At 55.6% G+C, this 20,832-nt stretch overlaps 1 protein-coding gene across 2 annotated transcripts in view; it reads left to right on the top strand.

The window, feature by feature from the left end:
* The window catches only part of SND1 (staphylococcal nuclease and tudor domain containing 1), a 576,429-nt gene that overhangs the window by 249,645 nt on the left and 305,952 nt on the right, over positions 1–20,832 (top strand). For both annotated transcript variants that reach the window (XM_050952703.1, XM_050952694.1), the window contains one exon: positions 2,721–2,821. In XM_050952703.1, coding sequence (XP_050808660.1) covers positions 2,721–2,821 — 101 coding nt within the window. The remainder of the gene's footprint in view (positions 1–2,720; positions 2,822–20,832) is intronic.

Below are 20,832 nucleotides of genomic sequence, written 5' to 3'. Positions count from 1 at the left end.
GCTGGAGCCCATCCCCAGAGCCAATTGACAGGCAAGGCGGGTTGCAGTGTGTGAGGAGGGGCGGCATCCCACTCAGGAAGTTGCAGTGATTCTGCCTTGGGCTGTGAAAGACCTGAGTCTCTGGTCAGCTCCAGGGCCTTGTCTGTGTTGGGAATGTCTGTCTCTCCACTGGGGGAGTAGCGCTGGTGCAGACTCAGTGTGGGCACTCACCGATGGCATGGCTGTGCCATTCCCACACCACAGCTGCTGCCTTTGCTGCTGGAAAACGATAGGTCTGAACTCTGCTAGCAGGAGCAGGTCTCGCAGTCATGGGAAATCCAAGCCTGGCAAGGCAGATTGCTTGATGCTGACACCTCCCCCTGTCTCCATCCCCAGTTACTGGAATAAGCTCGGCTTTATCTGGGTTAAGTGGCAGTTAGAAAGTAAGTTTTTGGAGTAAGCAAAGCAGTTGGATTTACATAGAAATGTAGCTGTTGGCATGAATTGGGTAACAGGCTTTGTTCAGACACTTCAGCCCTTCAGTTGAAATTCCCCCAGCCCCTCTTGTGCTGCCCTTTCTACTGCAGTCGGGAATTGCTGGTCAAACTCACCGGTACCTGTACCACTGCATCGTGCAGAGCTAGCTAATGAGTCGGATTCTGTTGCATTCATTTGAAAATTGGGGGCCAAGCTGACCAAAAGGTGCCCATTTAACTCGACACTGTCGAACTTCTGCTCCCCCATCTCATCAGACAGTGCCAAGGGGGCATTCAGCACAACTGAAAGAGGTCAGTTCAAAACGGAAAAGAAAATGCTTTCTCCTCCAATATTTGTTTGGCTTGTGGAACTCCCTGCTACAGGAAGTTAAATCCAAGAAGTTAGCAAGGTTCAAAGGCGTTTTGGACAGTGTCTGGATAACATCATCCAGAGCTGTTGTAGCTAAAGCTGTAAAGAGAGTTTGTGAAGAGGGAGAGCCTCTGTTCCATGGTTCAAACCAATCTCTATTCCAGTTTGGGTGAGACCTTCATGGGCAGGGCAGATTATTCCATCTGTCCCCCACTGGGCTTCTTACCCCTTCCTCTGGGTGTCAATGACAGGATGCAGGACTAGATGGGCCTCTGGGGTCTGATCATCTTGCAATTCCCATGGAATGGGGCCTGCTTTTCAGAAAGTGCCGAGAACAGCCCCTGGGAAGAGCTGGCCCTTCAGTGCATCAAATTTGGGCAGCCAAGGCCAAGAGTCGCTCTTGAAAATGTAGCCTTCTAAACTCTGCACTTAGGATCTCCCACTTGGGCTTTCCTCCCTGTTTAAACCACTTTGGGTGAGTTGACTTCCTCAGCTGTGGCTCCGCCACACTGGTGCATCACCTGTAGTCTTCTTGAAAGAGAACAGAGAGAGAACGTGACCATCTGAGCTCTTTGCCATGAACAGCGGCATCCCTGGGAATTTTATGCAGGGGTGACTTAGATTGTAGGGAAGGCGCATAGGACAGGAACAGCTCCCCCTACCCTGGCCACAGGAGCCTCTGGAGGGTAAAAATTGTCCCTATGCAGAGAGCTGGCACAGGAGCGAGTGCGGCTTCAGCCCAGAGAGGTTTGTATCTTGCGGTCACTAGGAGATGAGGGCCAGTGGCTTTGATCCTGGGAAGCCAAGGCTGGCCATCTGAGCCTGTCTGTACTGGGAGACTGCTGGGGCCACACCTCCACCCTTAAAGTCAATGTTGTCGCTGACGCCGCAGGGCCAGGGTTTTCGCCCATTGTGTGTGTTAACAGCCAACCCGATTCAAAGCCCAGTGTAGACAGGGCAGGTTGTAGGTTATACGGCTTAACTGGTCAAGGTGGACCCTGGTGGGGAGCCTAGGCTACGAACTGCCAAGCTAACATGTTAAAGCTACCACTTGCTTTGTCTGCAGCAGGACTGTAGCAATCACGTTTTACAAACGCCCTTGTCTAGTGTGGACAAATACTAGCCGGCTGACTCCAGATGTGCAGGTCTGAAGTGGTTTGGGAACTGAATGCTAATGACAGTATAATACTGTCCAAGGTGGATGCTGATTTATATATTTAAATGGTATCCAAAGGGGTGTTTGAGGTTTTCCCAAGCAATGATTTGTGGCTAGTTCTCAGCACCCCACTGATAAGCAATGTGCCACCATCTCTGCCAGCTGCCCACCTGTGCCATTGGCAGCAGCAGGACTACGAGCTCTGTCTAGTTTGTGTAAAATTATAGGCCTGGCTTTGGTTCTCCATTGGGTCTCTATGTTGTGCTAGGCTGCGGCTGGCACCCTGCTGCGTCTCGTGTGCGTTCGGGAGCAAGAAGCAGCGAAGTGGGGTCAGTCCTGCTCTCGCAGCCCAAATGCTGGAGCTGCGCTTTCCTCCCTGAGCCAAGGGCTGCAGCAGCGAAGTTCTGTGCATCCTGTTAAACCTGGGAGGCTCCTGGTGTACATGTTCTCTGCCTTTGTCTCCTGCTGGCCTGTCAGATGTTACACTTGTAACTCACCGCCCTGGCTAGCGTAACTTGGGAAGTGCATGCTTTGATTGGATGGGGTATTTGGGAGCCTGTAGTTGGTTCTGGGTGTGGGCAGGGGGCTCTTGTGAAAGGAGAGGGGGCTGGGGAAGGTCGCATTCAGAGAGCCCCTGAGCAGTATGGGTGCAGAGGCCTCTTCGCCCTGGGCTCGTTCTGTTGTTACCATGTGCTCTGGTGGTTTATGAAGTCTCAGACCTGGCTGCCTTCTCTTGCAGGTGAACGTCACTGTGGACTACATCAGACCTGCCAGCACCGCCACGGAGACTGTGCCTGCCTTCTCGGAGCGAACCTGTGCCACCGTTGCCATTGGAGGCATGTGAGTATCAACCTACGCAGGCTGAGAACCCCGGGCTGGCTAGCTCTGAGCATGGGCACAGAGTTAGCAGCTTTGCAGCCACAGCTGAGTGTGGTGATCATACCTGGCTTTTCTGGTTTTCACTTTATGCTGCAGATGACACCAAGTGCTGCTGCTTGGATGTTTCAGTGTGGAAGCCCAAGTCCACATGTCAAATGTGTGTCCACGCTCCTGAGCAATGCAGTTCTCCCACCTAATCCCCACGGTAAATGCAGACGAGCCCTAAGTCCTTGCGGCTTTTAGCTTTTCTGCATGTGTTGTGTCTCAGGGGCAGCAGCCCTCGCTGGGCTAGGCTCCGTCACTCTTGTGGTGAGCGCAAATACAAGTTGGAGATGTGCCCCAGCTCTGCGTTTTTCCTGCTGTGACTATTGGCAAGAATCTCCTGCCCGTGCTTAGCACAGTCAGTCTGCAAAGCCCTTTGCATGTATTACTTTCCGCTCTGCCCTACCTTGTGGTGGTTCAGTGTTCTCGGGCCCACTTCAGACAGGGAATCACAGGGAGAAAGCAGATGTGACTTGCCCTTCATCCCTAAGGGAGTTGCTGGCCCAGCTGGGGTTAAAGCTTGTGGTTTCTGGCTCCCAGTCCTGCACACTCTGGCCATCCGCCCAAACTGCTGGTGTTTTACAAACAATGTCAAGGGGCCGTGCAGCTCTGAGGCCCCTGTGCTCAGATGCACGGGCTGGCCTCCACCTTGCCTCCTGCTGCTCTTCCCAACTCTTCTTTCCATCAAATGATTTACACATTATTTAACAGCTGCTCGAGTGCTTCCGAGCCAGGCAGCTGTGAGCAGGCTGTGCCTGCAGCCAGAGCCTGGCTCGTGGGTCTGTCATGCTCACCCGTGGCCCTTCGCTGGGCTGCTCTAGCACCCATGTGTTGCATGAGGGGATGAGGTGCTGCTCAGATGCAGACACCCCTGGGGCCGCTGTCTCCACTAGCTCTTGCCATACCCAAGGACAGGAATAGTGCCCAAAGCCTGACACAGCTTAGGGGATGCTGAGGGCCCTGGGGGAAGGAGAGACTCCAAGGGCAGCTCTGAGCCCGTCGGTCTGGGATTTATTGACCGGGGGGTGCTCGGGAAGCACCAAATCACTGCGGATCCCTGCACTGTTGGGACTTCCAGCAGGGCCTGGTTATTGGAGAGAGTTGGCTTATCACCTCCTGCCTAGAGCAGCTAGCCCATTAGCCTCCTGTCGCAGAGCTGACAGTACGTGGCTGCCATGTGTCTCTAGGTGGCTTGCAGCTCTCTAGTGCAGGCTGCTGCCAGTCGGTGCAGGTGTCTGCAGCCTCTGGATGGCACGAGAGGGCCCCAGGCACCAACACATGCTCTCGGTGCCTGCAGCCAAACACTTCCTGTGCCGACTCCGCTCTGGCCTGTGCGTGGGATGGGTGTATCTGGGACATGCTCCCTACCCCCAGCCCCTGGTAGCCATGGCGGGGTGATTGTAGGATGGAAAGAGCTTCCTTCTGGCTGTTCGGGTGGCTGTGTTCTTAGTGTGTTGGGCTCTGTGTCTGGGGGCACTGCCCCAGGCCTTTCTTCCCAGCGGCTAGTTTGGAAAGCACCCCGAGTGCTTTGGGGTTTGCCCTTTCGGTTTTCAGTCCGAGGGCAGGTCTGGGCTTCAAACATGGCCTTGGCACAGGTCTGCCGCTGCAGCACTGTAATGGAGACGCTCTAAGCCAGCGGGGAGAGCTTCTCCCGCCGGCTTCGTTACTCCCCTCCTGCGAAAGGCTGTAGCTATGTCGCTGGGAGACACTCTCCTGCCGACACAGCACTGTCTGCACTGATGCGTAGGTCGGGGTCGCTGTGTCACTGGGCGTGTGGTTGTTCCACCCACCGAGCGGCGTAGTCATACCGAAATAGTTTGTAATGCAGACCAGGGCCAAGCCTATGCTCTGTAGCTGGGGGAGCCCTGCTGAGTGGAAGTCACAAGTCTGCTCGTTATTGAGCTTGAGTCTAATGAAGGCACTTGTGGCCGTGACCTTCAGCCAGGCTTGTGATGCCTGCTCCAGACTCCAGCAGGCCCTGGGGGCAGCAGCTTGTGGACAGTGCACTGTTCACGTGTAGCCCATGCGCCTTGGCACCAAGCGGGGAGAGGATGGCTCAGAGAGCTGATGCCGAGATATGGAGCCTTGTGCCTCTGGCTTGCTGGCCGGAATCTGTCCGGGACGGGCTCTCTGGTCTGAGTCGAAGGGTTCGGTCTAGTTCCTAGTGGACAGACAAAAATCCACAGGCATCCAAGTGCCCCATGCCAGGCCCTCCCTTGAGCCCCCTTAATGGCAGAAGGACAAAGAGTTGAAAGGGCCATAGAGACTGACCTCCCTTCTCGCTCTAGGGGTGGGAGACTACTCGTCAGGGCTGGGCCCGCCTGCTGGGAGGAGGGGGTGTTGTCTCTGGGGCAGCCCTATCTGGTTTCTTGGGAGACCATGGGGGCAGCGTTCGTGTGGCACTTACTGTGTGGTGTTAGTGGTCGGGGCTGCGACGTGCCAGACGCTTCGTGGGTGTTGGGCTGGCGTGGTCCTCAGCCTGATGAGCTGGGTGGCAGGAGGAGGGTGCTGGGGGTCTGTCCTTGTCCCTGCCCTTTGGGTTTGACTGGGTCACAGTGGGGGAGCAGGCGTTACAGTTCCTCAGATGTAGTGGGGAGAATTGGCCTGGTCCTGACTGTCTATGTCCCACTGGGATGATGGGAATGGCTGGAAAGTTGGTATCCATGAGCCCTGCTCCCCAGGGGAAGACAGATCATTTCATAGCAGCTTGGCCTGATGCTGGCATTTGCTTCCTCCTGCATCGGAACTGCTGACATGCAATGGCCTGTGGGGCTGCTGCAGGTAGTGGTGCCATCCAGGGGGCTCCTTCTGCCACTCTGCGCCCCGCTCAGCACCGTGGTGTCCCACGGCAGGTTTCCAGCTCTCTCTCTGCATCCCTTAGGGGGCGCTGCTCTGACGAGCTGCAGTCATAGGATAGGCTGCAGCATCGCTGGACAGTAGATAGAGGCAGATTGCCTTGCCCCGTGTCTCAGGGTGCTGGTGACGGGGAGAGCGAAGGGCTGCCCTTCCCTTGGTCGGTGGCCATGCTGCAGACAAAGGCTCTCAGTCCAGGCAGCTGTTTCTCTCCCACCTGACTCCTGCAGCCCCAAGGTGGCTCTCGAGCCCCCAGTCTTTGGGGCTGGCTTGTGACACGTAAAGGGCCGTCCCGCTTGCTCTGATACAACCGTGGCAGCATTAGCATAAAGTGTGTGTGAGAGCCGGGGCGGCCTGTGGTGAGCGCCCGTCGAGGTGAGATTTATCGCTCGCGCTGTGCACTGGGAATGAAGTGTGGAATGAGGAGATGCAAAGGGGCTTCTCTGGCGCTGGCTCAGCGAGGGAAGGAAGGGCTCGAAGTGGGTCTTGAGTTACCTGGCTGACTGTGTGTGCTGGTCAGCAGCAGCACTCAGCTGGTAAATAGCATTTACATGTCCATTGCAGAGGCCTGGCTGGAATGGGGGAGGCTAGATGGGTGGAAAAGCCCAGCTGCCTCCCGCAGAGCAGAGCGGGGCAGCCTAGCTCCTGCTTGCTAACGTGCTGTCTGGTCTCTCTTTAAATCCTCCCACTGGTGGGGCCTGTATCACTTCGGCTTGCAGTCGGGGCTGTTCTGTCGCATTGCTCCCAGCTATGGCCTTATGCGGCTCCGCAATTGCTCCTCTCCACCCCGCTGCAGGGCTGGCCCCTCCTGGACTGTTTCTAGCCCCACTGGGCAGGCTTAGCTCTTTTGATTTCTCCCCTTTGTTCCTGGGTTGTGTTCTGTGCCTCTTCTCTGAACTCCCTGCAGCTTTTCAATATACTTCTGGCAGCGCGGTGCCCTGAGCTGAATGAGTGTTACGGGCCCGGGTCGCCAGTGTCAAGACTTTGGAGGGACACTGGTCAGGATTGGGCACTTACATGGGTTACACCAAAGATAAAAGTACCCCCCACCCCCACCAAGGACTGTCCACCTCTGGATTAAGGCTTGAGCCAAGTGCTGGGGTGGGGGAGGACACAACAGCCGGCCCCAGGAAGGCTGTCCCTGCTCACTACTGTAGGATCTTGCACCTTCTCCTGAAACAGCTGGTGCTGGCCACTGAGGGAGACGGGACACTGGGCTGGGTGGGCCTGGGCCTGGCACTCCGCATGCTCCTCGCCAGGAAAGAGCCATCCCCGCCCCGCCTGCTGCCATGAATACACTGACCTCTTTTCTGGCTGCTGCACCACAGAGCAAACTCCTGCCTGGCCTTGTCTCCCTTCCCACTACCTCTGGGATTGCAGCTGAGCAGGACCCCCCCCCCCCAAGTGTCTGTGTCCCAGGGAATCCCCCCCCCCCCCCGCTTGCATCTTTCCAGAGTGATCCTCGATTTCTGTCAAACCCTACCTCCGTCTCTGCTTGTCTTGCCCTCCTCAGGCCGAGGCAGGGCTTCTCCCAGTCCAGTAGCTCTGAATTTCATCCGTATTTGGCCATCTCCCTGCCCACTAACGAAGGGGTCAGATGATGTTGGCCCGGCATGCCACAGAGCACCATGTCTGCCTAGTTTAATTGTGGCTCGGCTCGCCCTTCGCTCGCTGTTTCTCGCCCAAGAAGCGTGTGTCCCTGTTCTGCTGAGGGGTTTCCTCTGTGAGGGTCAGAACTTACTGACTCCTGGGCAGGGGTCGCTGCATGGAATGGTCCCGTTTTGTCTCCTTGTGCTGTGGGTGCGTCATTGTTGGGACTGAGAGGAGGTTCCCTGCAGCCCAAGGCTGGGCTGACCCCCGTGATGATCGTTGTGCCGGGGAAGAGGTGCTAGTCTAATGGTTTCCACTTGATTCCAGCCGATTTCATTATTGTGGTGTCTGTGTGGAAATCTAATCATTTAACTGGGAAGGATTTTGGCACATTTGTAATGGGACATCTGGGACTATGCAAATAGGCTGGAGTCTTCATCAGTGTTAAACGCAAGGCCTTTTAACTGCGCACAGAGGCAGGGTGCAGGGTACTCCGGATGTGAATGGTTTGTCCACAGGGATATTGGAGGAGGAGGGGTCAGGAGGCCAGTACCCAGGCAGAAGGAACAGCTCTCTAGCTTAGTCGTATCCAGTCAGTGCCGCAGCCTTGGCCGTTCATCTAGGCGCAAAGCAAAGCAGAACGTGCATTGGGAGGCCATTCCTGGGAGGCCGTCTGGCTGCGGCCGGCCGCTGGGGATACAGAATGCTGGAAAGGCCTTGGTGTGGTACCGATCTAGAAGTGGTGGTTGCTCCTTTTCCAGGCTCAGGATTCAGAGGCGCCTGGGTGGGGAGAGAGCGTGATGGACTCCTTAACAAGAGATGCAACTTCCCTGGGTTACTCAGATTACCTGAGAGCAGCAAGGTGCCTGTGGCACCTGTGAGGGAGGGGGCCTGTACTGTGGGCATCAGGAGTTCCTGCAGCATGCGGGAGGGAGGGGAGGCAGCTCTAGGATGGAGGGTGGTGCTATGCTGGCATATGGGAGCATCCGCCCACTGAGAGTAGGGGTGCTCTGGGGCATTGATGACAGGTGGTCTGGGCTTGGGAGGCAGCCACAGAGTGGGAAGGAATAAGAATAGAAGCTAACCCAACAGTCACAGAACCCAAACTCCCGCTGCAAGAGCTCAGAGCCTCCCATGCCCTCAAATGCTCCGTGTCTCAAACTGCATCATCACACGAGGTTCCTCTTCAGAGACGCGGCCCCCACGCAGCACCATCTGCTGCTGTGGAGGGAAGTCTGAAGGACTAGCCACTCCTGGGTCAGTAAATATTTATCTGTTCCCACCAGTCCTGCAGTTCCCCAGGTCAGCTGGAGCTTGTGGGAGTGAATCTCAGGGTGGGACCAGGAGGAGGGCAGGGGGGGTGAGGGCTCATCCTAAGCTGCTCTAAATCAAGGGGGCTGTGCTGGTTTCCCGCCAGCTGGGGATCTGGCCCACCATCAGCCGGCACAAAGCTCCCTACCCAGGGTGGTGGAGAGCTAAAGCAGCCATGCCAGCCAGCCACACTCAGGGGAGGCCTGTCCATAGAGATGCAGGAACTTTGATCTGCGTGAGCCCTACCGTCCCCGTTGTGTGTCCCTATGTCTGGGGCTGAGGAAGCCATGCAGACGCCTGTTGCTTGGGGCGCTCCCCAGCCGGGCTCCGTGCCGGCGCAGCCTGGGTCGGAAGGAAGCATACCTCTCTGCGTGCTGTCACCTGCGCTTAGTGTCTCCAGCTGTAAATTGCTTTCAAATAACTTCTGAGTTTAATCCCTGTTTTGGGAGTGAACCTGACATGAAATTGCAGAGCTGCTGGTTGTGCTGATTTGTCGATGCTGCATGGCGTAATCAGAGAATGGTGAGGGGAGTTGAGCTGAAGGTAGGAGTTGGTTTGAAAGCGCATAGCTGTGTTGTAAAAATGGCACTGTGGTGCTGTTGGGGCCTGATCCCTGTGTGTGTCTCTGAGGAGCGTCACTGCTGCTCACTCTCAGCTGTTTGCTGAGTCGGCGCAGACGCCAGAGCGTGGACTGGATTCCCTGCTGGGTCCCATAGCCTCGGTGCAGCTACTGACCACGTTGAATTGTTGTGTTCTGCAGTGCAGCCTGCTGAAGACAGTGGGTTCCTGGCAGTAACTGAAGGTAGAATTTGAGGGCATGAGGGTTGTGGAGTTTGGCTTGTAGGCCCTTTATTGTAGGTGGGGGGTGTGGGCAGAAAAGAGAACCCAGCTTGGCTCTAGGAGCCAGGGTGTTTGTATCACTGGCGATTTGTAGATTGCAAGGCCAGAAGGGACCATTGTGATCACCTGGTCTGCCCACCATATGGCCCAGGCCAGAGACCTGCCCCTCAGTAATTCCTAGAGCAGAGCTGTTAGAAAAACATCCCGTCTGGATTTAACAATTCTGTGATGAAGAATCCACCTCGGCCACTGGTGAATTGTGCCAGTGGTTAATTACTCTTGCTATTAAAAATGTGTATCTTATTTCTGGTATGAATTTGTCTAGCTTCAATTTCCAGCCTTTGGATCGTGTTAGAGCTTCCTCTGCTAGGCTGAAGAGCCAGTGATCAAATGCTTGTCCCCACATAGGTACTTACAGGCTGTGCTCAATTCACCCCCGAGCCTGCTCTTTGTTGAGCCAAAGAGATTGAGCTCCTGGAGTCTAATCATTTTGGTCTAATCGTAAAGGTTTTCTAATCGTTTGAGCATTCCCGGGGCTCTTTGCTGACCCTTCTCCAATTCATCAACCCTCTTTGAATGGTGGCCACCAAAGCTGGGAAATGGAAGTGTGTGTGTGGGGGCAGGGGGTCTAAGTGGATTTGGCTGGACTCATCTAGACAGTAGACAGTGCTTTCGTCGGCACGGGGACCTGCTTGTGGAGGTGCTGTGGCCAGTAGTGCCCCAAGGTTTACCTGCTTTCAGCACTGCCCCCTAAACTTGTTCTGAGCTGGAAAACCCCGTCCCTCAGAAACAAGACACCACCATACTGGAAACAACCCTTTTTGCTTCCAGAAACCCTACAATAACGCCTGCAGGGAGCTGAGTGTGTCTATGGGCTCATGCCCATCTTGCTGCCGTACCCTCATCCAGTGCAGGAATTCGAGAGGGGGATGTTGTTTTCAGTCCATCTCCAAGGGGCCAGGGCCAGGATCCCTTAGTGGTCTGTCTAGTCTGCTGTGAGCTGTAACACCCCTGTCACGTGAGTGGAAGAATGGTGCAGTGCCCACCCTCTGTCTCGAGTGTGTAAATGTGTGTCGAGGGAAGGTGAATTACAGGCTTCTTAGCCCTGGGCATCCCTTTAAGTGATGGCACTGGCTTCACATCTAGGCTGGCACTGGAGAATAGAGCAGCACCCTGACATAACCTTAGTCCCAGATTTGGACCTTAGCGTCCAAAATATGGGGGTTAGCATGAAAACCTCCAAGCTTAGTTACCAGCTTGGACCTGGTACCTGCTGCCACCACCCAAAAAATTAGAGTGTTTTGGGGCACGCTGGTCCCCCTGAAAAACCTTCCCTGGGGACCCCAAGACCCAAATCCCTTGAGTCTCACAACCAAGGGAAATAATCCTTTCTTCTTCGAGTGATTGCTCATATGCATTCCAGTTAGGTGTGCGCGCGCCGCGTGCACGTTCGTCGGGAAAACTTTTACCCTAGCAACCCAGTCGGGTCGGCTGGGCGCCCCCTGGAGTGGCGCCGCCATGGCGCCCAATATATATCCCAGCCGACCCGGCCACCCTTCAGTTCCTTCTTACCGCCCGTGTCGGTCGTTGGAACTGTGGAGCGCGGCTTCGCTGAACTCCACACTCCCTAGCAGCTCATTTAGCTTTCGTGGTATATAGTTACTCATTGTATATAGATAGTTTATAGTTGTCAATAGTTAGTAGTTTAGTGCTTTAGTTTAGTTTTTAGTGGTAACGAGGGGATCGGGGTACCCCCCCCTCCCCTCCCCCCACACGGGGAGCCGGAGCCCATGCCCGGCTCATCAGGTTTCAAGCCCTGTGCGGCTTGCCATAAACCTATGCCTGTGGGAGACCCTCATGACTCCTGCTTAAAATGCCTAGGGGAGTCGCACTTAACTGCTAAGTGCTCAATCTGCAAGTCCTTTAAGCCAAGGACCAAAAAGGAGCGGGACATTAGATTAAGACAGCTCCTAATGGAAGCGGCCTTGACACCTTCGCCCTCGGCTCAGAGCGCAAGCAAGCCGGTGAGCAAGGGCACCGCGGCACCGAGTACCTCCTCCAAGAAGGCGGCACCGAAGCCGAGCCAAAGCCGCTCCACCTCCCCGAGACCAAAGGCGGCGAAGGCACAAATCGTCTCGCCATCAGCCGCCCCGCAGCCAGACCCTGCGAAGACAGCGGATGGCCCGGCACCGATACCAGCCGCGGCACCGCCCAAACCGGTACCGTCGACTCCGGCCCCGAGAGGTCCGTCGAGTCCGGCACCTGGTAGCTCCCCGGTACACGCAGTGGTAGAGCTCTCTACACCTACTACCCCGGAGACATTTGCCGCGGCGAGGGAGCTGATCGCCATTACGGAGGCACCCATGCCCTTACCCCCGGCACCGCCGGTGCGGGTCCTGTGTTCTATGGGCAAGCCGACCCTGACCAGACCAGCTTCGGTCAGTGTAACAGACCGGCACCGCTCTAGGTCGCGATCCGGCAGACGCTCAGCTTCAAGACGACGTTCAGACTCACGGCGTCGGTCCCGATCTCGATCCCGATCCCGGTACCGATCGGGCTCCCGGCACCGATCACCTCGTCGGCGATCACCCAGGCACCGGTCGAGCTCTCGGCACCGATCACCTCGGTACCGCTCACGCTCCCGGCACCGCTCCGGCTCCAGGCACCGCTCCGGCTCCCGGCACCGGTCGGGCTCCCGGCACCGGTCGACGTCACGTGCGTCAACTGAGTACTCCCGGCACCGATCCAGCTCACGGCACCGCAGGGAGCACCGCGCCTACAGGAGCAGATCCAGACAACGGCGCTCGCGATCCCGGTCGACCTCCCGGCACCGAGCCGGTCGCAGGTCCCGGTCTCGCTCTCCCCACCAATACCAGCACCGGTCGCCAGTATCCAGAGGTGTGAGGTCGGTCGGCACCGCGGCACCGACCTTTGCAGCACCACCGTGGCCATCAAGAGCCACGTCGGCATCCTCCCATGCGGGTAGTTATTACGAACCTGAAGTACCGCTGGGCGAGTTTCAAGACCCACATACACAGGACACGAGTGCCCAACAGTGGGGCTTCTGGACACCATGGGCTTACCAACAGACCCAGGGTGCCCCCCTACCTCAGCCGCGTCCCGCTACCGCAGAGCATCGGGTGCCAGAGGCCACTGTTTCCCGACCTCCCGCGATTGAGTCGGACAAACAGCCACGTCCAGACTCACCGGGCTGTCACGAGCTGGAAACAGAGGAACAGCGAGACACCGCACAGGAGGACATCATCCCCGGTGTCTCCTCCTCCTCCTCGCCAGACGAGGCAGTGGCGGGGACTTCAACATCGGGACCTCCACCAATAGATCTCAGGGCCCACCAGGACCTCCTCCGTAGGGTAGCACTTAATATCAACCTCCCCGTGGAGGAAGTCTCGGAGGTTCAGGACCCGGTGGTGAGCATACTATCGGCAGATGCCCCTACCCGGGTAGCTCTGCCGTTTATACGGACTATTCAATCTACCACCGAAAACCTGTGGCAGTCACCGGCCTCCATCCCTCCGACAGCTAAGGGAGTGGAGAGGAAGTACATGGTACCCTCTCGGGGGTACGAATACCTCTATGTACACCCTCCCCCCTCATCCCTCGTGGCCCAGTCGGTCAATGACAGGGAGCGTCATGGACAACAGGCACCGGCCCCCAAGTCCAAAGAGGCCAAGCGCATGGACCTCATGGGTCGCAAGGTCTACTCAGCAGGGGCCTTGCAACTCCGTGTGGCCAACCAGCAGGCCCTTTTAGGGCGTTATAACCACAACATATGGGTGGAGGTGGGCAAGTTCGCGGAACTGCTCCCCCACGACTCACGCCCAGAATTCAATGCATTCCTGGAGGAAGGTAAGAAGGTGGCCAGGACTACCCTCCAGGCCTCCCTCGATGCAGCTGATTCGGCAGCCAGAACCATTGCGTCCGGAGTAACAATGCGGCGCATCTCTTGGCTTCAAGCGTCCACACTACCTCCGGAGCTGCAATACACGATCCAAGACCTACCCTTTGACGGGAAAGGCTTGTTCTCTGAGAAGACGGACTCAAAATTGCAAAACCTAAAAGACAATAGGGTCATTATTCGCTCATTAGGGATGCATACCCCGTCCACCCAGCGCAGACCCTTCAGGCCCCAAACACGGCGCCCATACTTCCCACCCTGTCAGAGGCAAGACCTCAATAGACGGCGTGGACGCGGGGGACGCAGACGCCAACCCAGCTCCCAGGGAGGCCAGAACCAAGGGCCTTCCAAGTCGCAACCGGGCCCCAAGTCCGGCTTTTGAAGGTGCGCCCGGGGACGGCTTATCAGTCTCAATTCAGGATCCTTTCCCTACTTTCTACAACCGCCTCTCCCGCTTCCTCCCAGCGTGGTCCCAATTAACGTCAGACCGTTGGGTGCTACGCACAGTGAAGCATGGATACCATCTACAATTTGCTTCTTCACCCCCTTCCCGCCCCCCTTCCCAGTCCCTCTTCAGGGACCCCTCTCACGAGCAAACCCTTCTACAGGAGGTTCGCTCCCTCCTGGCGGCGGGGGCCATAGAGGAAGTACCTCTAGCCGAGAGAGGCAAGGGATTCTACTCCCGTTATTTCCTGATCCCCAAATCCAAGGGAGGTCTCAGACCCATCCTAGACCTTCGGGGCCTCAACAAGTGGATGCTCAAGTTGAAGTTCCGTATGATCTCCCTGGGAACCATTATCCCATCCCTGGATCCTGGAGACTGGTACGCCGCCCTCGACATGAAAGACGCGTACTTCCATATTGCCATCTTCCCACCGCACAGGAAGTACCTCCGCTTCACGGTCACACATCAACACTTCCAGTTCACGGTTCTACCATTCGGTCTCTCGACAGCCCCGAGGGTGTTCACCAAGTGCATGGCCGTCGTGGCCGCCTACCTCCGTCGGCGGAAAATCCACGTCTTCCCGTACCTAGACGACTGGCTCCTGAAAGGTTCCTCCCAGTCGCAGGTACGACGACATGTAGAGGCTGCCACGGACCTCTTTTCCCGACTGGGACTGCTGGTCAACATCGAGAAGTCCAACCTAGTTCCAACACAGAGGTTGGACTTCATAGGTGCGACCCTGGACTCTATTCAGGCCAGGGCCTTCTTACCTCAACCTCGTTTCCAGGCGATCGGGGCGATCATCCGGAGCTTGCAAGCATCCCCTCTCACCTCGGCTCGGACATGCCTCACACTCCTCGGTCACATGGCCGCTTGCACGTACGTGACAAAGCATGCCAGACTCAGAATGAGGCCCCTCCAAACGTGGCTTCACTCAGTATACCGACCAAGCAGAGACCACCCGGATGTGTTAGTGACGGTGCCCCCCGATCCTCTCCGCTCCCTCGACTGGTGGCTGACCCCATCGTTGGTATGCGCGGGGATGCCATTCCATCCGCAACAGCCATCGGTGACTCTAACAACCGATGCGTCATCCCTGGGTTGGGGAGCTCACTTAGGAAACCTGCGCACCCAGGGCCTGTGGTCGACCCTCGAGCTGTCACTCCACATAAATGTCCGGGAGCTAAGGGCAGTCCGCCTTGCCTGCCAGGCATTTCTCCGTCACCTCCAAGGCCGTTGTGTTTCCGTACTCACGGACAACACAACGGCCATGTATTATATCAACAAACAGGGGGGAACCCGGTCATCTCCACTGTGCCAAGAGGCCATTCGACTCTGGGACTTCTGTATAGCCCACTCGATAGACCCAGTGGCATCCTTTCTCCCAGGGGTCGAGAACACGCTGGCGGACAACCTCAGCCGATCCTTTCTCTGCCACGAATGGTCGATCAGACCAGACGTCATCCATTCCATCTTCCAGAGGTGGGGGTTTCCCCGCATAGACCTCTTTGCAACCAGGTCCAACAGGAAGTGCCAGGAGTTTTGCTCCTTTCAAGGTCTCTCCCCGGGGTCGATCACGGATGCATTTCTCCTGCCGTGGACCCGCCATCTCCTGTATGCCTTCCCTCCGTTCCCCCTGGTGCACAAGGTCCTCTTGAAGTTGCGCAGAGACAAGGCTTACCTGATACTGATCGCACCTGCGTGGCCCAGACAACACTGGTTCACCACCTTGATGAACCTATCTGTGGACCCCCCAATTCACCTTCCTCTCCATCCAGACCTAATTACCCAGGATCATGGCACGCTTCACCACCCGGACCTGCGAGCCCTTCATCTCACGGCGTGGCTCCTACATGGCTGAGCTCGGCAGAGCTCAGCTGCTCTACGCCGGTCCAACATATACTTCTTAACAGCAGGAAGCCCTCCACTCGCTCTACGTACAGGGCCAAATGGAAACGCTTCTCTTGCTGGTGCGCTTCCCAAGGGGTGAACCCCACGCAGTCCCCAGTTTCCACAATCCTCGACTACCTCTGGTACCTTAAACAGCAGGACCTGGCAACTTCCTCCTTAAAGGTGCACTTAGCGGCCATTTCAGCCTTCCGGCCAGGTGAAGATGGCCGCTCCATATTTTCTCATCCGCTAGTCGCCAGATTTCTTAAAGGACTGGAGCGACTATACCCGCCTGTACGCCGCCCTGCCCCTACGTGGGACCTTAACTTAGTCCTGAACAGGCTCATGCTCCCACCATTCGAGCCACTGGCGACATGCTCGCTCACACACCTATCATGGAAGACAGCTTTCCTGGTGGCCATTACATCGGCCAGACGGGTCTCAGAGCTGAAAGCTCTCACAGTGGACCCACCTTACACCGTCTTCCATAAGGACAAGGTACATCTACGACCCCACCCGGCGTTCCTCCCTAAGGTGGTGTCCACCTTTCATACCAACCAGGACATCTTCCTTCCCGTCTTCTTTCCGAAACCACACTCTTCTCGGCGGGAGCAACATCTACACTCCTTGGATGTACGTAGAGCGCTTGCCTTCTACATCGAGAGAACCAAGGGGTTTCGGAAGTCCCCTCAGCTTTTCGTAGCGATTGCAGAACGCATGAGGGGACAACCTATATCCTCTCAGAGGATCTCCTCCTGGGTGACTGCTTGCATCCGCACATGCTACGACTTGGCTCGTGTCCCATCTGGCCACCTCACAGCACACTCCACAAGAGCCCAGGCGACATCAGCGGCCTTCCTGGCGCACGTGCCTATTCAGGAGATATGTCGTGCGGCGACCTGGTCATCGGTACACACTTTCACCGATCACTATGCGTTAGTCAGACAATCTAGAGATGATGCGGCCTTTGGCGTAGCAGTTTTAAATACCGCCACATCTCGCTCTGACCCCACCGCCTAGGTAAGGCTTGGGAATCACCTAACTGGAATGCATATGAGCAATCACTCGAAGAAGAAAAGACGGTTACTTACCTTTGTAACTGTTGTTCTTCGAGATGTGTTGCTCATATCCATTCCAAACCCACCCTCCTTCCCCACTGTCGGAGTAGCCGGCAAGAAGGAACTGAAGGGTGGCCGGGTCGGCTGGGATATATATTGGGCGCCATGGCGGCGCCACTCCAGGGGGCGCCCAGCCGACCCGACTGGGTTGCTAGGGTAAAAGTTTTCCCGACGAACGTGCACGCGGCGCGCGCACACCTAACTGGAATGGATATGAGCAACACATCTCGAAGAACAACAGTTACAAAGGTAAGTAACCGTCTTTTTTCCCTTCCCCCCTCCAGGTGCTCCTGGAGAGATAGACAGACACAAGCTCTGTGAAACTACACAGAGTGACTCCCCCTCTCTGTTTCCAGTCCTGGAAACAAAAAGTACTTTCCTATTCCCCCAGAGGGAATGCAAAATCAGGCTAGCAAATCCAACACACAGATCTCCCCGATTTCTTCCTCCCACCAATTCCCTGGTGAGTACAGACTCAATTTCCCTGAAGTAAAGAAAACTCCAACCGGTCTTAAAAGAAAGCTTTATATAAAAAGAAAGAAAAATACATACAAATGGGCTCTCTGTATTAAGATGATACAATACAGGGTCAATTGCTTAAAAGAATATTGAATAAACAGCCTTATTCAAAAAGAATACAAATCAAAGCACTCCAGCACTTATATTCATGCAAATACCAAAGAAAAGAAACCATATAACTTACTATCTGATCTCTTTGTCCTTACACTTAGAAACAGAAGATTAGAAAGCAGAAACTACTTCTCCAAAGCTCAGAGAAAGCAGGCAGACAGACAAAAGACTCAGACACTCAATTCCCTCCACCCAAAGTTGAAAAAATCCGGTTTCCTGATTGGTCCTCTGGTCAGGTGCTTCAGGTGAAAGAGACATTAACCCTTAGCTATCTGTTTATGACACACCCCCTTCATTAGCTGGAGCTCACTTGTCCCTTGAGGGGAGACTGGCTTGACAGAGATCCCAACCGTGAAGCAAATGCCCTGGTGCGCTCTTCACTGTGCTCTGAGTTCAGGGACCTTTCTCCTAGCACCTCTCATCACCCAAACTTCTACGTCTCTGGCCATCCACTGAGACCTTTGTGTAACTGTAAGGACCCCCCTGCCTCATCTCCAGCCACAAGTTGGTCACTAACCAGCTTTGAACCTGGGACCTCCGGAGCTGGGATGCAGCTGTCTGGTGTCTGTGCTTTAGAGTGACTTGGTTGGTTGGTAGCAGGGGCAGTGCAGCACAGGCTGCCAATATGCTGCATGTACACAGAAGGGGAACTGTTTGCAGCTCCACGAGCTCTCTGCAGGTATGTGCAGCTGGCGGTTTGCAGAGGCTGGACCCCACATGGCTTTGGTGAGCAAGCACCACTGCTCTGCAGCGGCTCTTGTTTTTTGTTGAGCGCAGGTAAGGTCAGAGGTTTAGATTCTGCTGTCGCAACAGGAGAGAGTCAGCCTAAGGAAAATTAAATAAATCCAAGGGAATCAGAATGGGCCCTACCCCCGCTGCCTCCAGATCCGCCCTGTGGGTGCAGGAGGGACTTGCAGCCATAGCAGGGCAGCAGTTACCCTGTGAGATGAAGTGGGGGGGCCCCTCACGTGCGCTGACTGGAACGGAGCGGGTGTGCAGTGGGCTGTTAGCGGAGTGGTTTAAATAGTACTATCGGATAACCATTAAACTCCACCTGAAAACAAGGACGATGTAGCTGGGGTTCGGGACCCCAGGGAGCACCTGTGTGAGTGTGGTGTTATTGGGCCTTAGCGGAGCTGTTGTCTTTCCATGTTCTACGCTGGCTAGCTGGGTTTGCATTTCCAGTGTGCTGTGTTCGCATGAAGCGTGCCTGGGACCTGCTGGGGCAGGCCCAGCTGCTGCCTTTATTTCTCTCGGAAAGGGTTAAATCGTGTCTGACAGTAACCCCCGAGAGCAGCCTTCTGAGCTGGCAAGGGGGCACTTGAGGGCTGCTCTACGCTGCTGCTTAAGTTGATGTAACTTACCTTGCTCGGGTGTGAAAAAGACGACATCCCCCAGTGATGCAAGTTCCAGCGACCTACAGGTGTCCACACTGGCGCTATGTCGGCAGGAGACGCGCTCCTGCTGACGTAGCTTCTGCTTCTTGCAGAGGTGAGTAATTTTGCTGACGGGAGCACTCTCCTCGGGGCATAGTGTGTCTTCCCCAGATGTGCAGCTGCGCCGATGTAGTGCTGTAGTGTAGACTGGCCCGAGTGGCAACAGTGCCCTTTTCTCCCTGGTGCTCTGACAGCCAGGGCAGAGGAGGACTTGGATGGTTTTTAGGAAGGGCAGCTTCCTGGCTGGAAATCGTGTCTGCGGGGGGCAGAGTTTGCCTGGCGCCGTAATCACTGAGAGAGGCCAGAGAGCGGAGAGCTGTTAGCTGTACAGAGGTGCTGCCCAGCTTGCAGTACCTGTGTAATTAGCCCCTGTATCTCCCCTCTCCCCCATTCATTGCTGGGCTGAGCTCAGCCTGCCTCTTGTGTGCTGGACCTGTACCCTGTCTGCAGCTGAGAGCAGCAACTGCTTGTCCTCCGGCTCAGATTGCAGTGTCAGTGTTGCTGATCAGTGCTGGTTCCTTGTAGCTCTGGGGCATGTTGTAATGACTGGCCTGTCTGTGCACAGGCAGCCGCTAAGTGAGACTGCAGGCAAACATTTACTTTATCCCCAGTGGTGGGCCCAGGTGGTCTAATTACAGGGCTGGCAAGGCTGGGCACCTCCCCAAGTTTGCCTGGCTCCTGAGATCTCCCTGGCTACCATACGCACAGTGGGGTCAGGAGGAGAACTCCATTGTTTCCTTGTAGGCTCCACCATCTGTCTGTCCATCTCTTCTATCTAGATTGGAAGCTCTGGGGGCAAGGACCTTCTCTTGGGTTTGTTTTTCCCGGAGATCTTCCATGCACAGTTTAGGAAGGCAGCAGGCCGATCCCTGGTATCAAAAAGGTTGAGACACTCATCTAGAGCCTTGGTCTCTCTCTCATGACAATGCTTCAGAGCTTAACTTCCTAGAGCACTGGGCAACTCTGCCTTGCTGGTCTCTGCTTGGCAGCCACAGCAGGCTCTTGGCTGGAGTGGGCCTGAGCATGCAGCTTCGTTCATGTTTCCCAGTGATCTCAACCACGTTGAGGCTTTGCAGTGTCTCCTGAACACCTGAGCGTCTTGCAGAGCTCCTGCCCCTGGCAGCGTGATGCCCCAAGGAAGGGAGTTGTTGTTTGGTTGGGGCCACTATTAACTCCTGCCCACCCAAAATCCATAGCACTAGTGTGTTTTGGCACTGAAGGATGCTCTGCCCTGGAGTTCTTCCAGTGACTCTGATGCATGGATCTCACCACCCACAGCTGCTCTGCGGGGTGGGCACACAGCGCGCTGCTCTTAACTCCATCTCCAGAGACTGTTTCTCCTGACTCCTTATGCCCATATCTCTCCCCTGTCTTTGTGTGTGGCATATGGGCCTGCACTGGTCCAGAGCACACCCTGGCAGTAGTCGTAGTAGTGGACACTATCCAAAGTCAAGAGAAACATAAGCAGCTAGGAGGAGTTGTTTCTGCGGATGGAAAGCTCTTTGAAACCCCCCTTACCAGTAGTTCCTGGATGCAAATTATTCTGGGCTCTTCTGACTGAACAACACTATCCAAAGTCAAGAGAAACGTAAGCAGCTAGGAGGAGAAGTTTCTGCGGATGGAAAGTCCTTTGAAACCCCCCCACCAGATTTTCTGGGGAGAATTGCGAAATGAGTTTCACATTATTAAAGAGAAGGGGGGTGGGGAGGCAGCTTGAGAACGGCTGTTTTTCACTCTGGTATCTTTAAGCAGCAAAAACTATATTTCATGGCCTAATAAGATTTTTCCACAGCAACCGGCTTTTCATCTGTGTTCTCCTATTCCCATTCTTTAATCTGGGTTTAACTGCGGCGCATCTCCTCTTTGCCGCGGCTCCAGCAGCCCTTTCGAAATGCTTTTAT

Source organism: Gopherus flavomarginatus, chromosome 1 (genome assembly GCF_025201925.1).
Source record: "Gopherus flavomarginatus isolate rGopFla2 chromosome 1, rGopFla2.mat.asm, whole genome shotgun sequence".
Lineage (NCBI taxonomy): Eukaryota > Metazoa > Chordata > Testudines > Testudinidae > Gopherus > Gopherus flavomarginatus.
The sequence above is the reverse complement of the archived record's forward strand: the minus strand, read 5'-3'. Positions and strand labels throughout refer to the sequence as shown.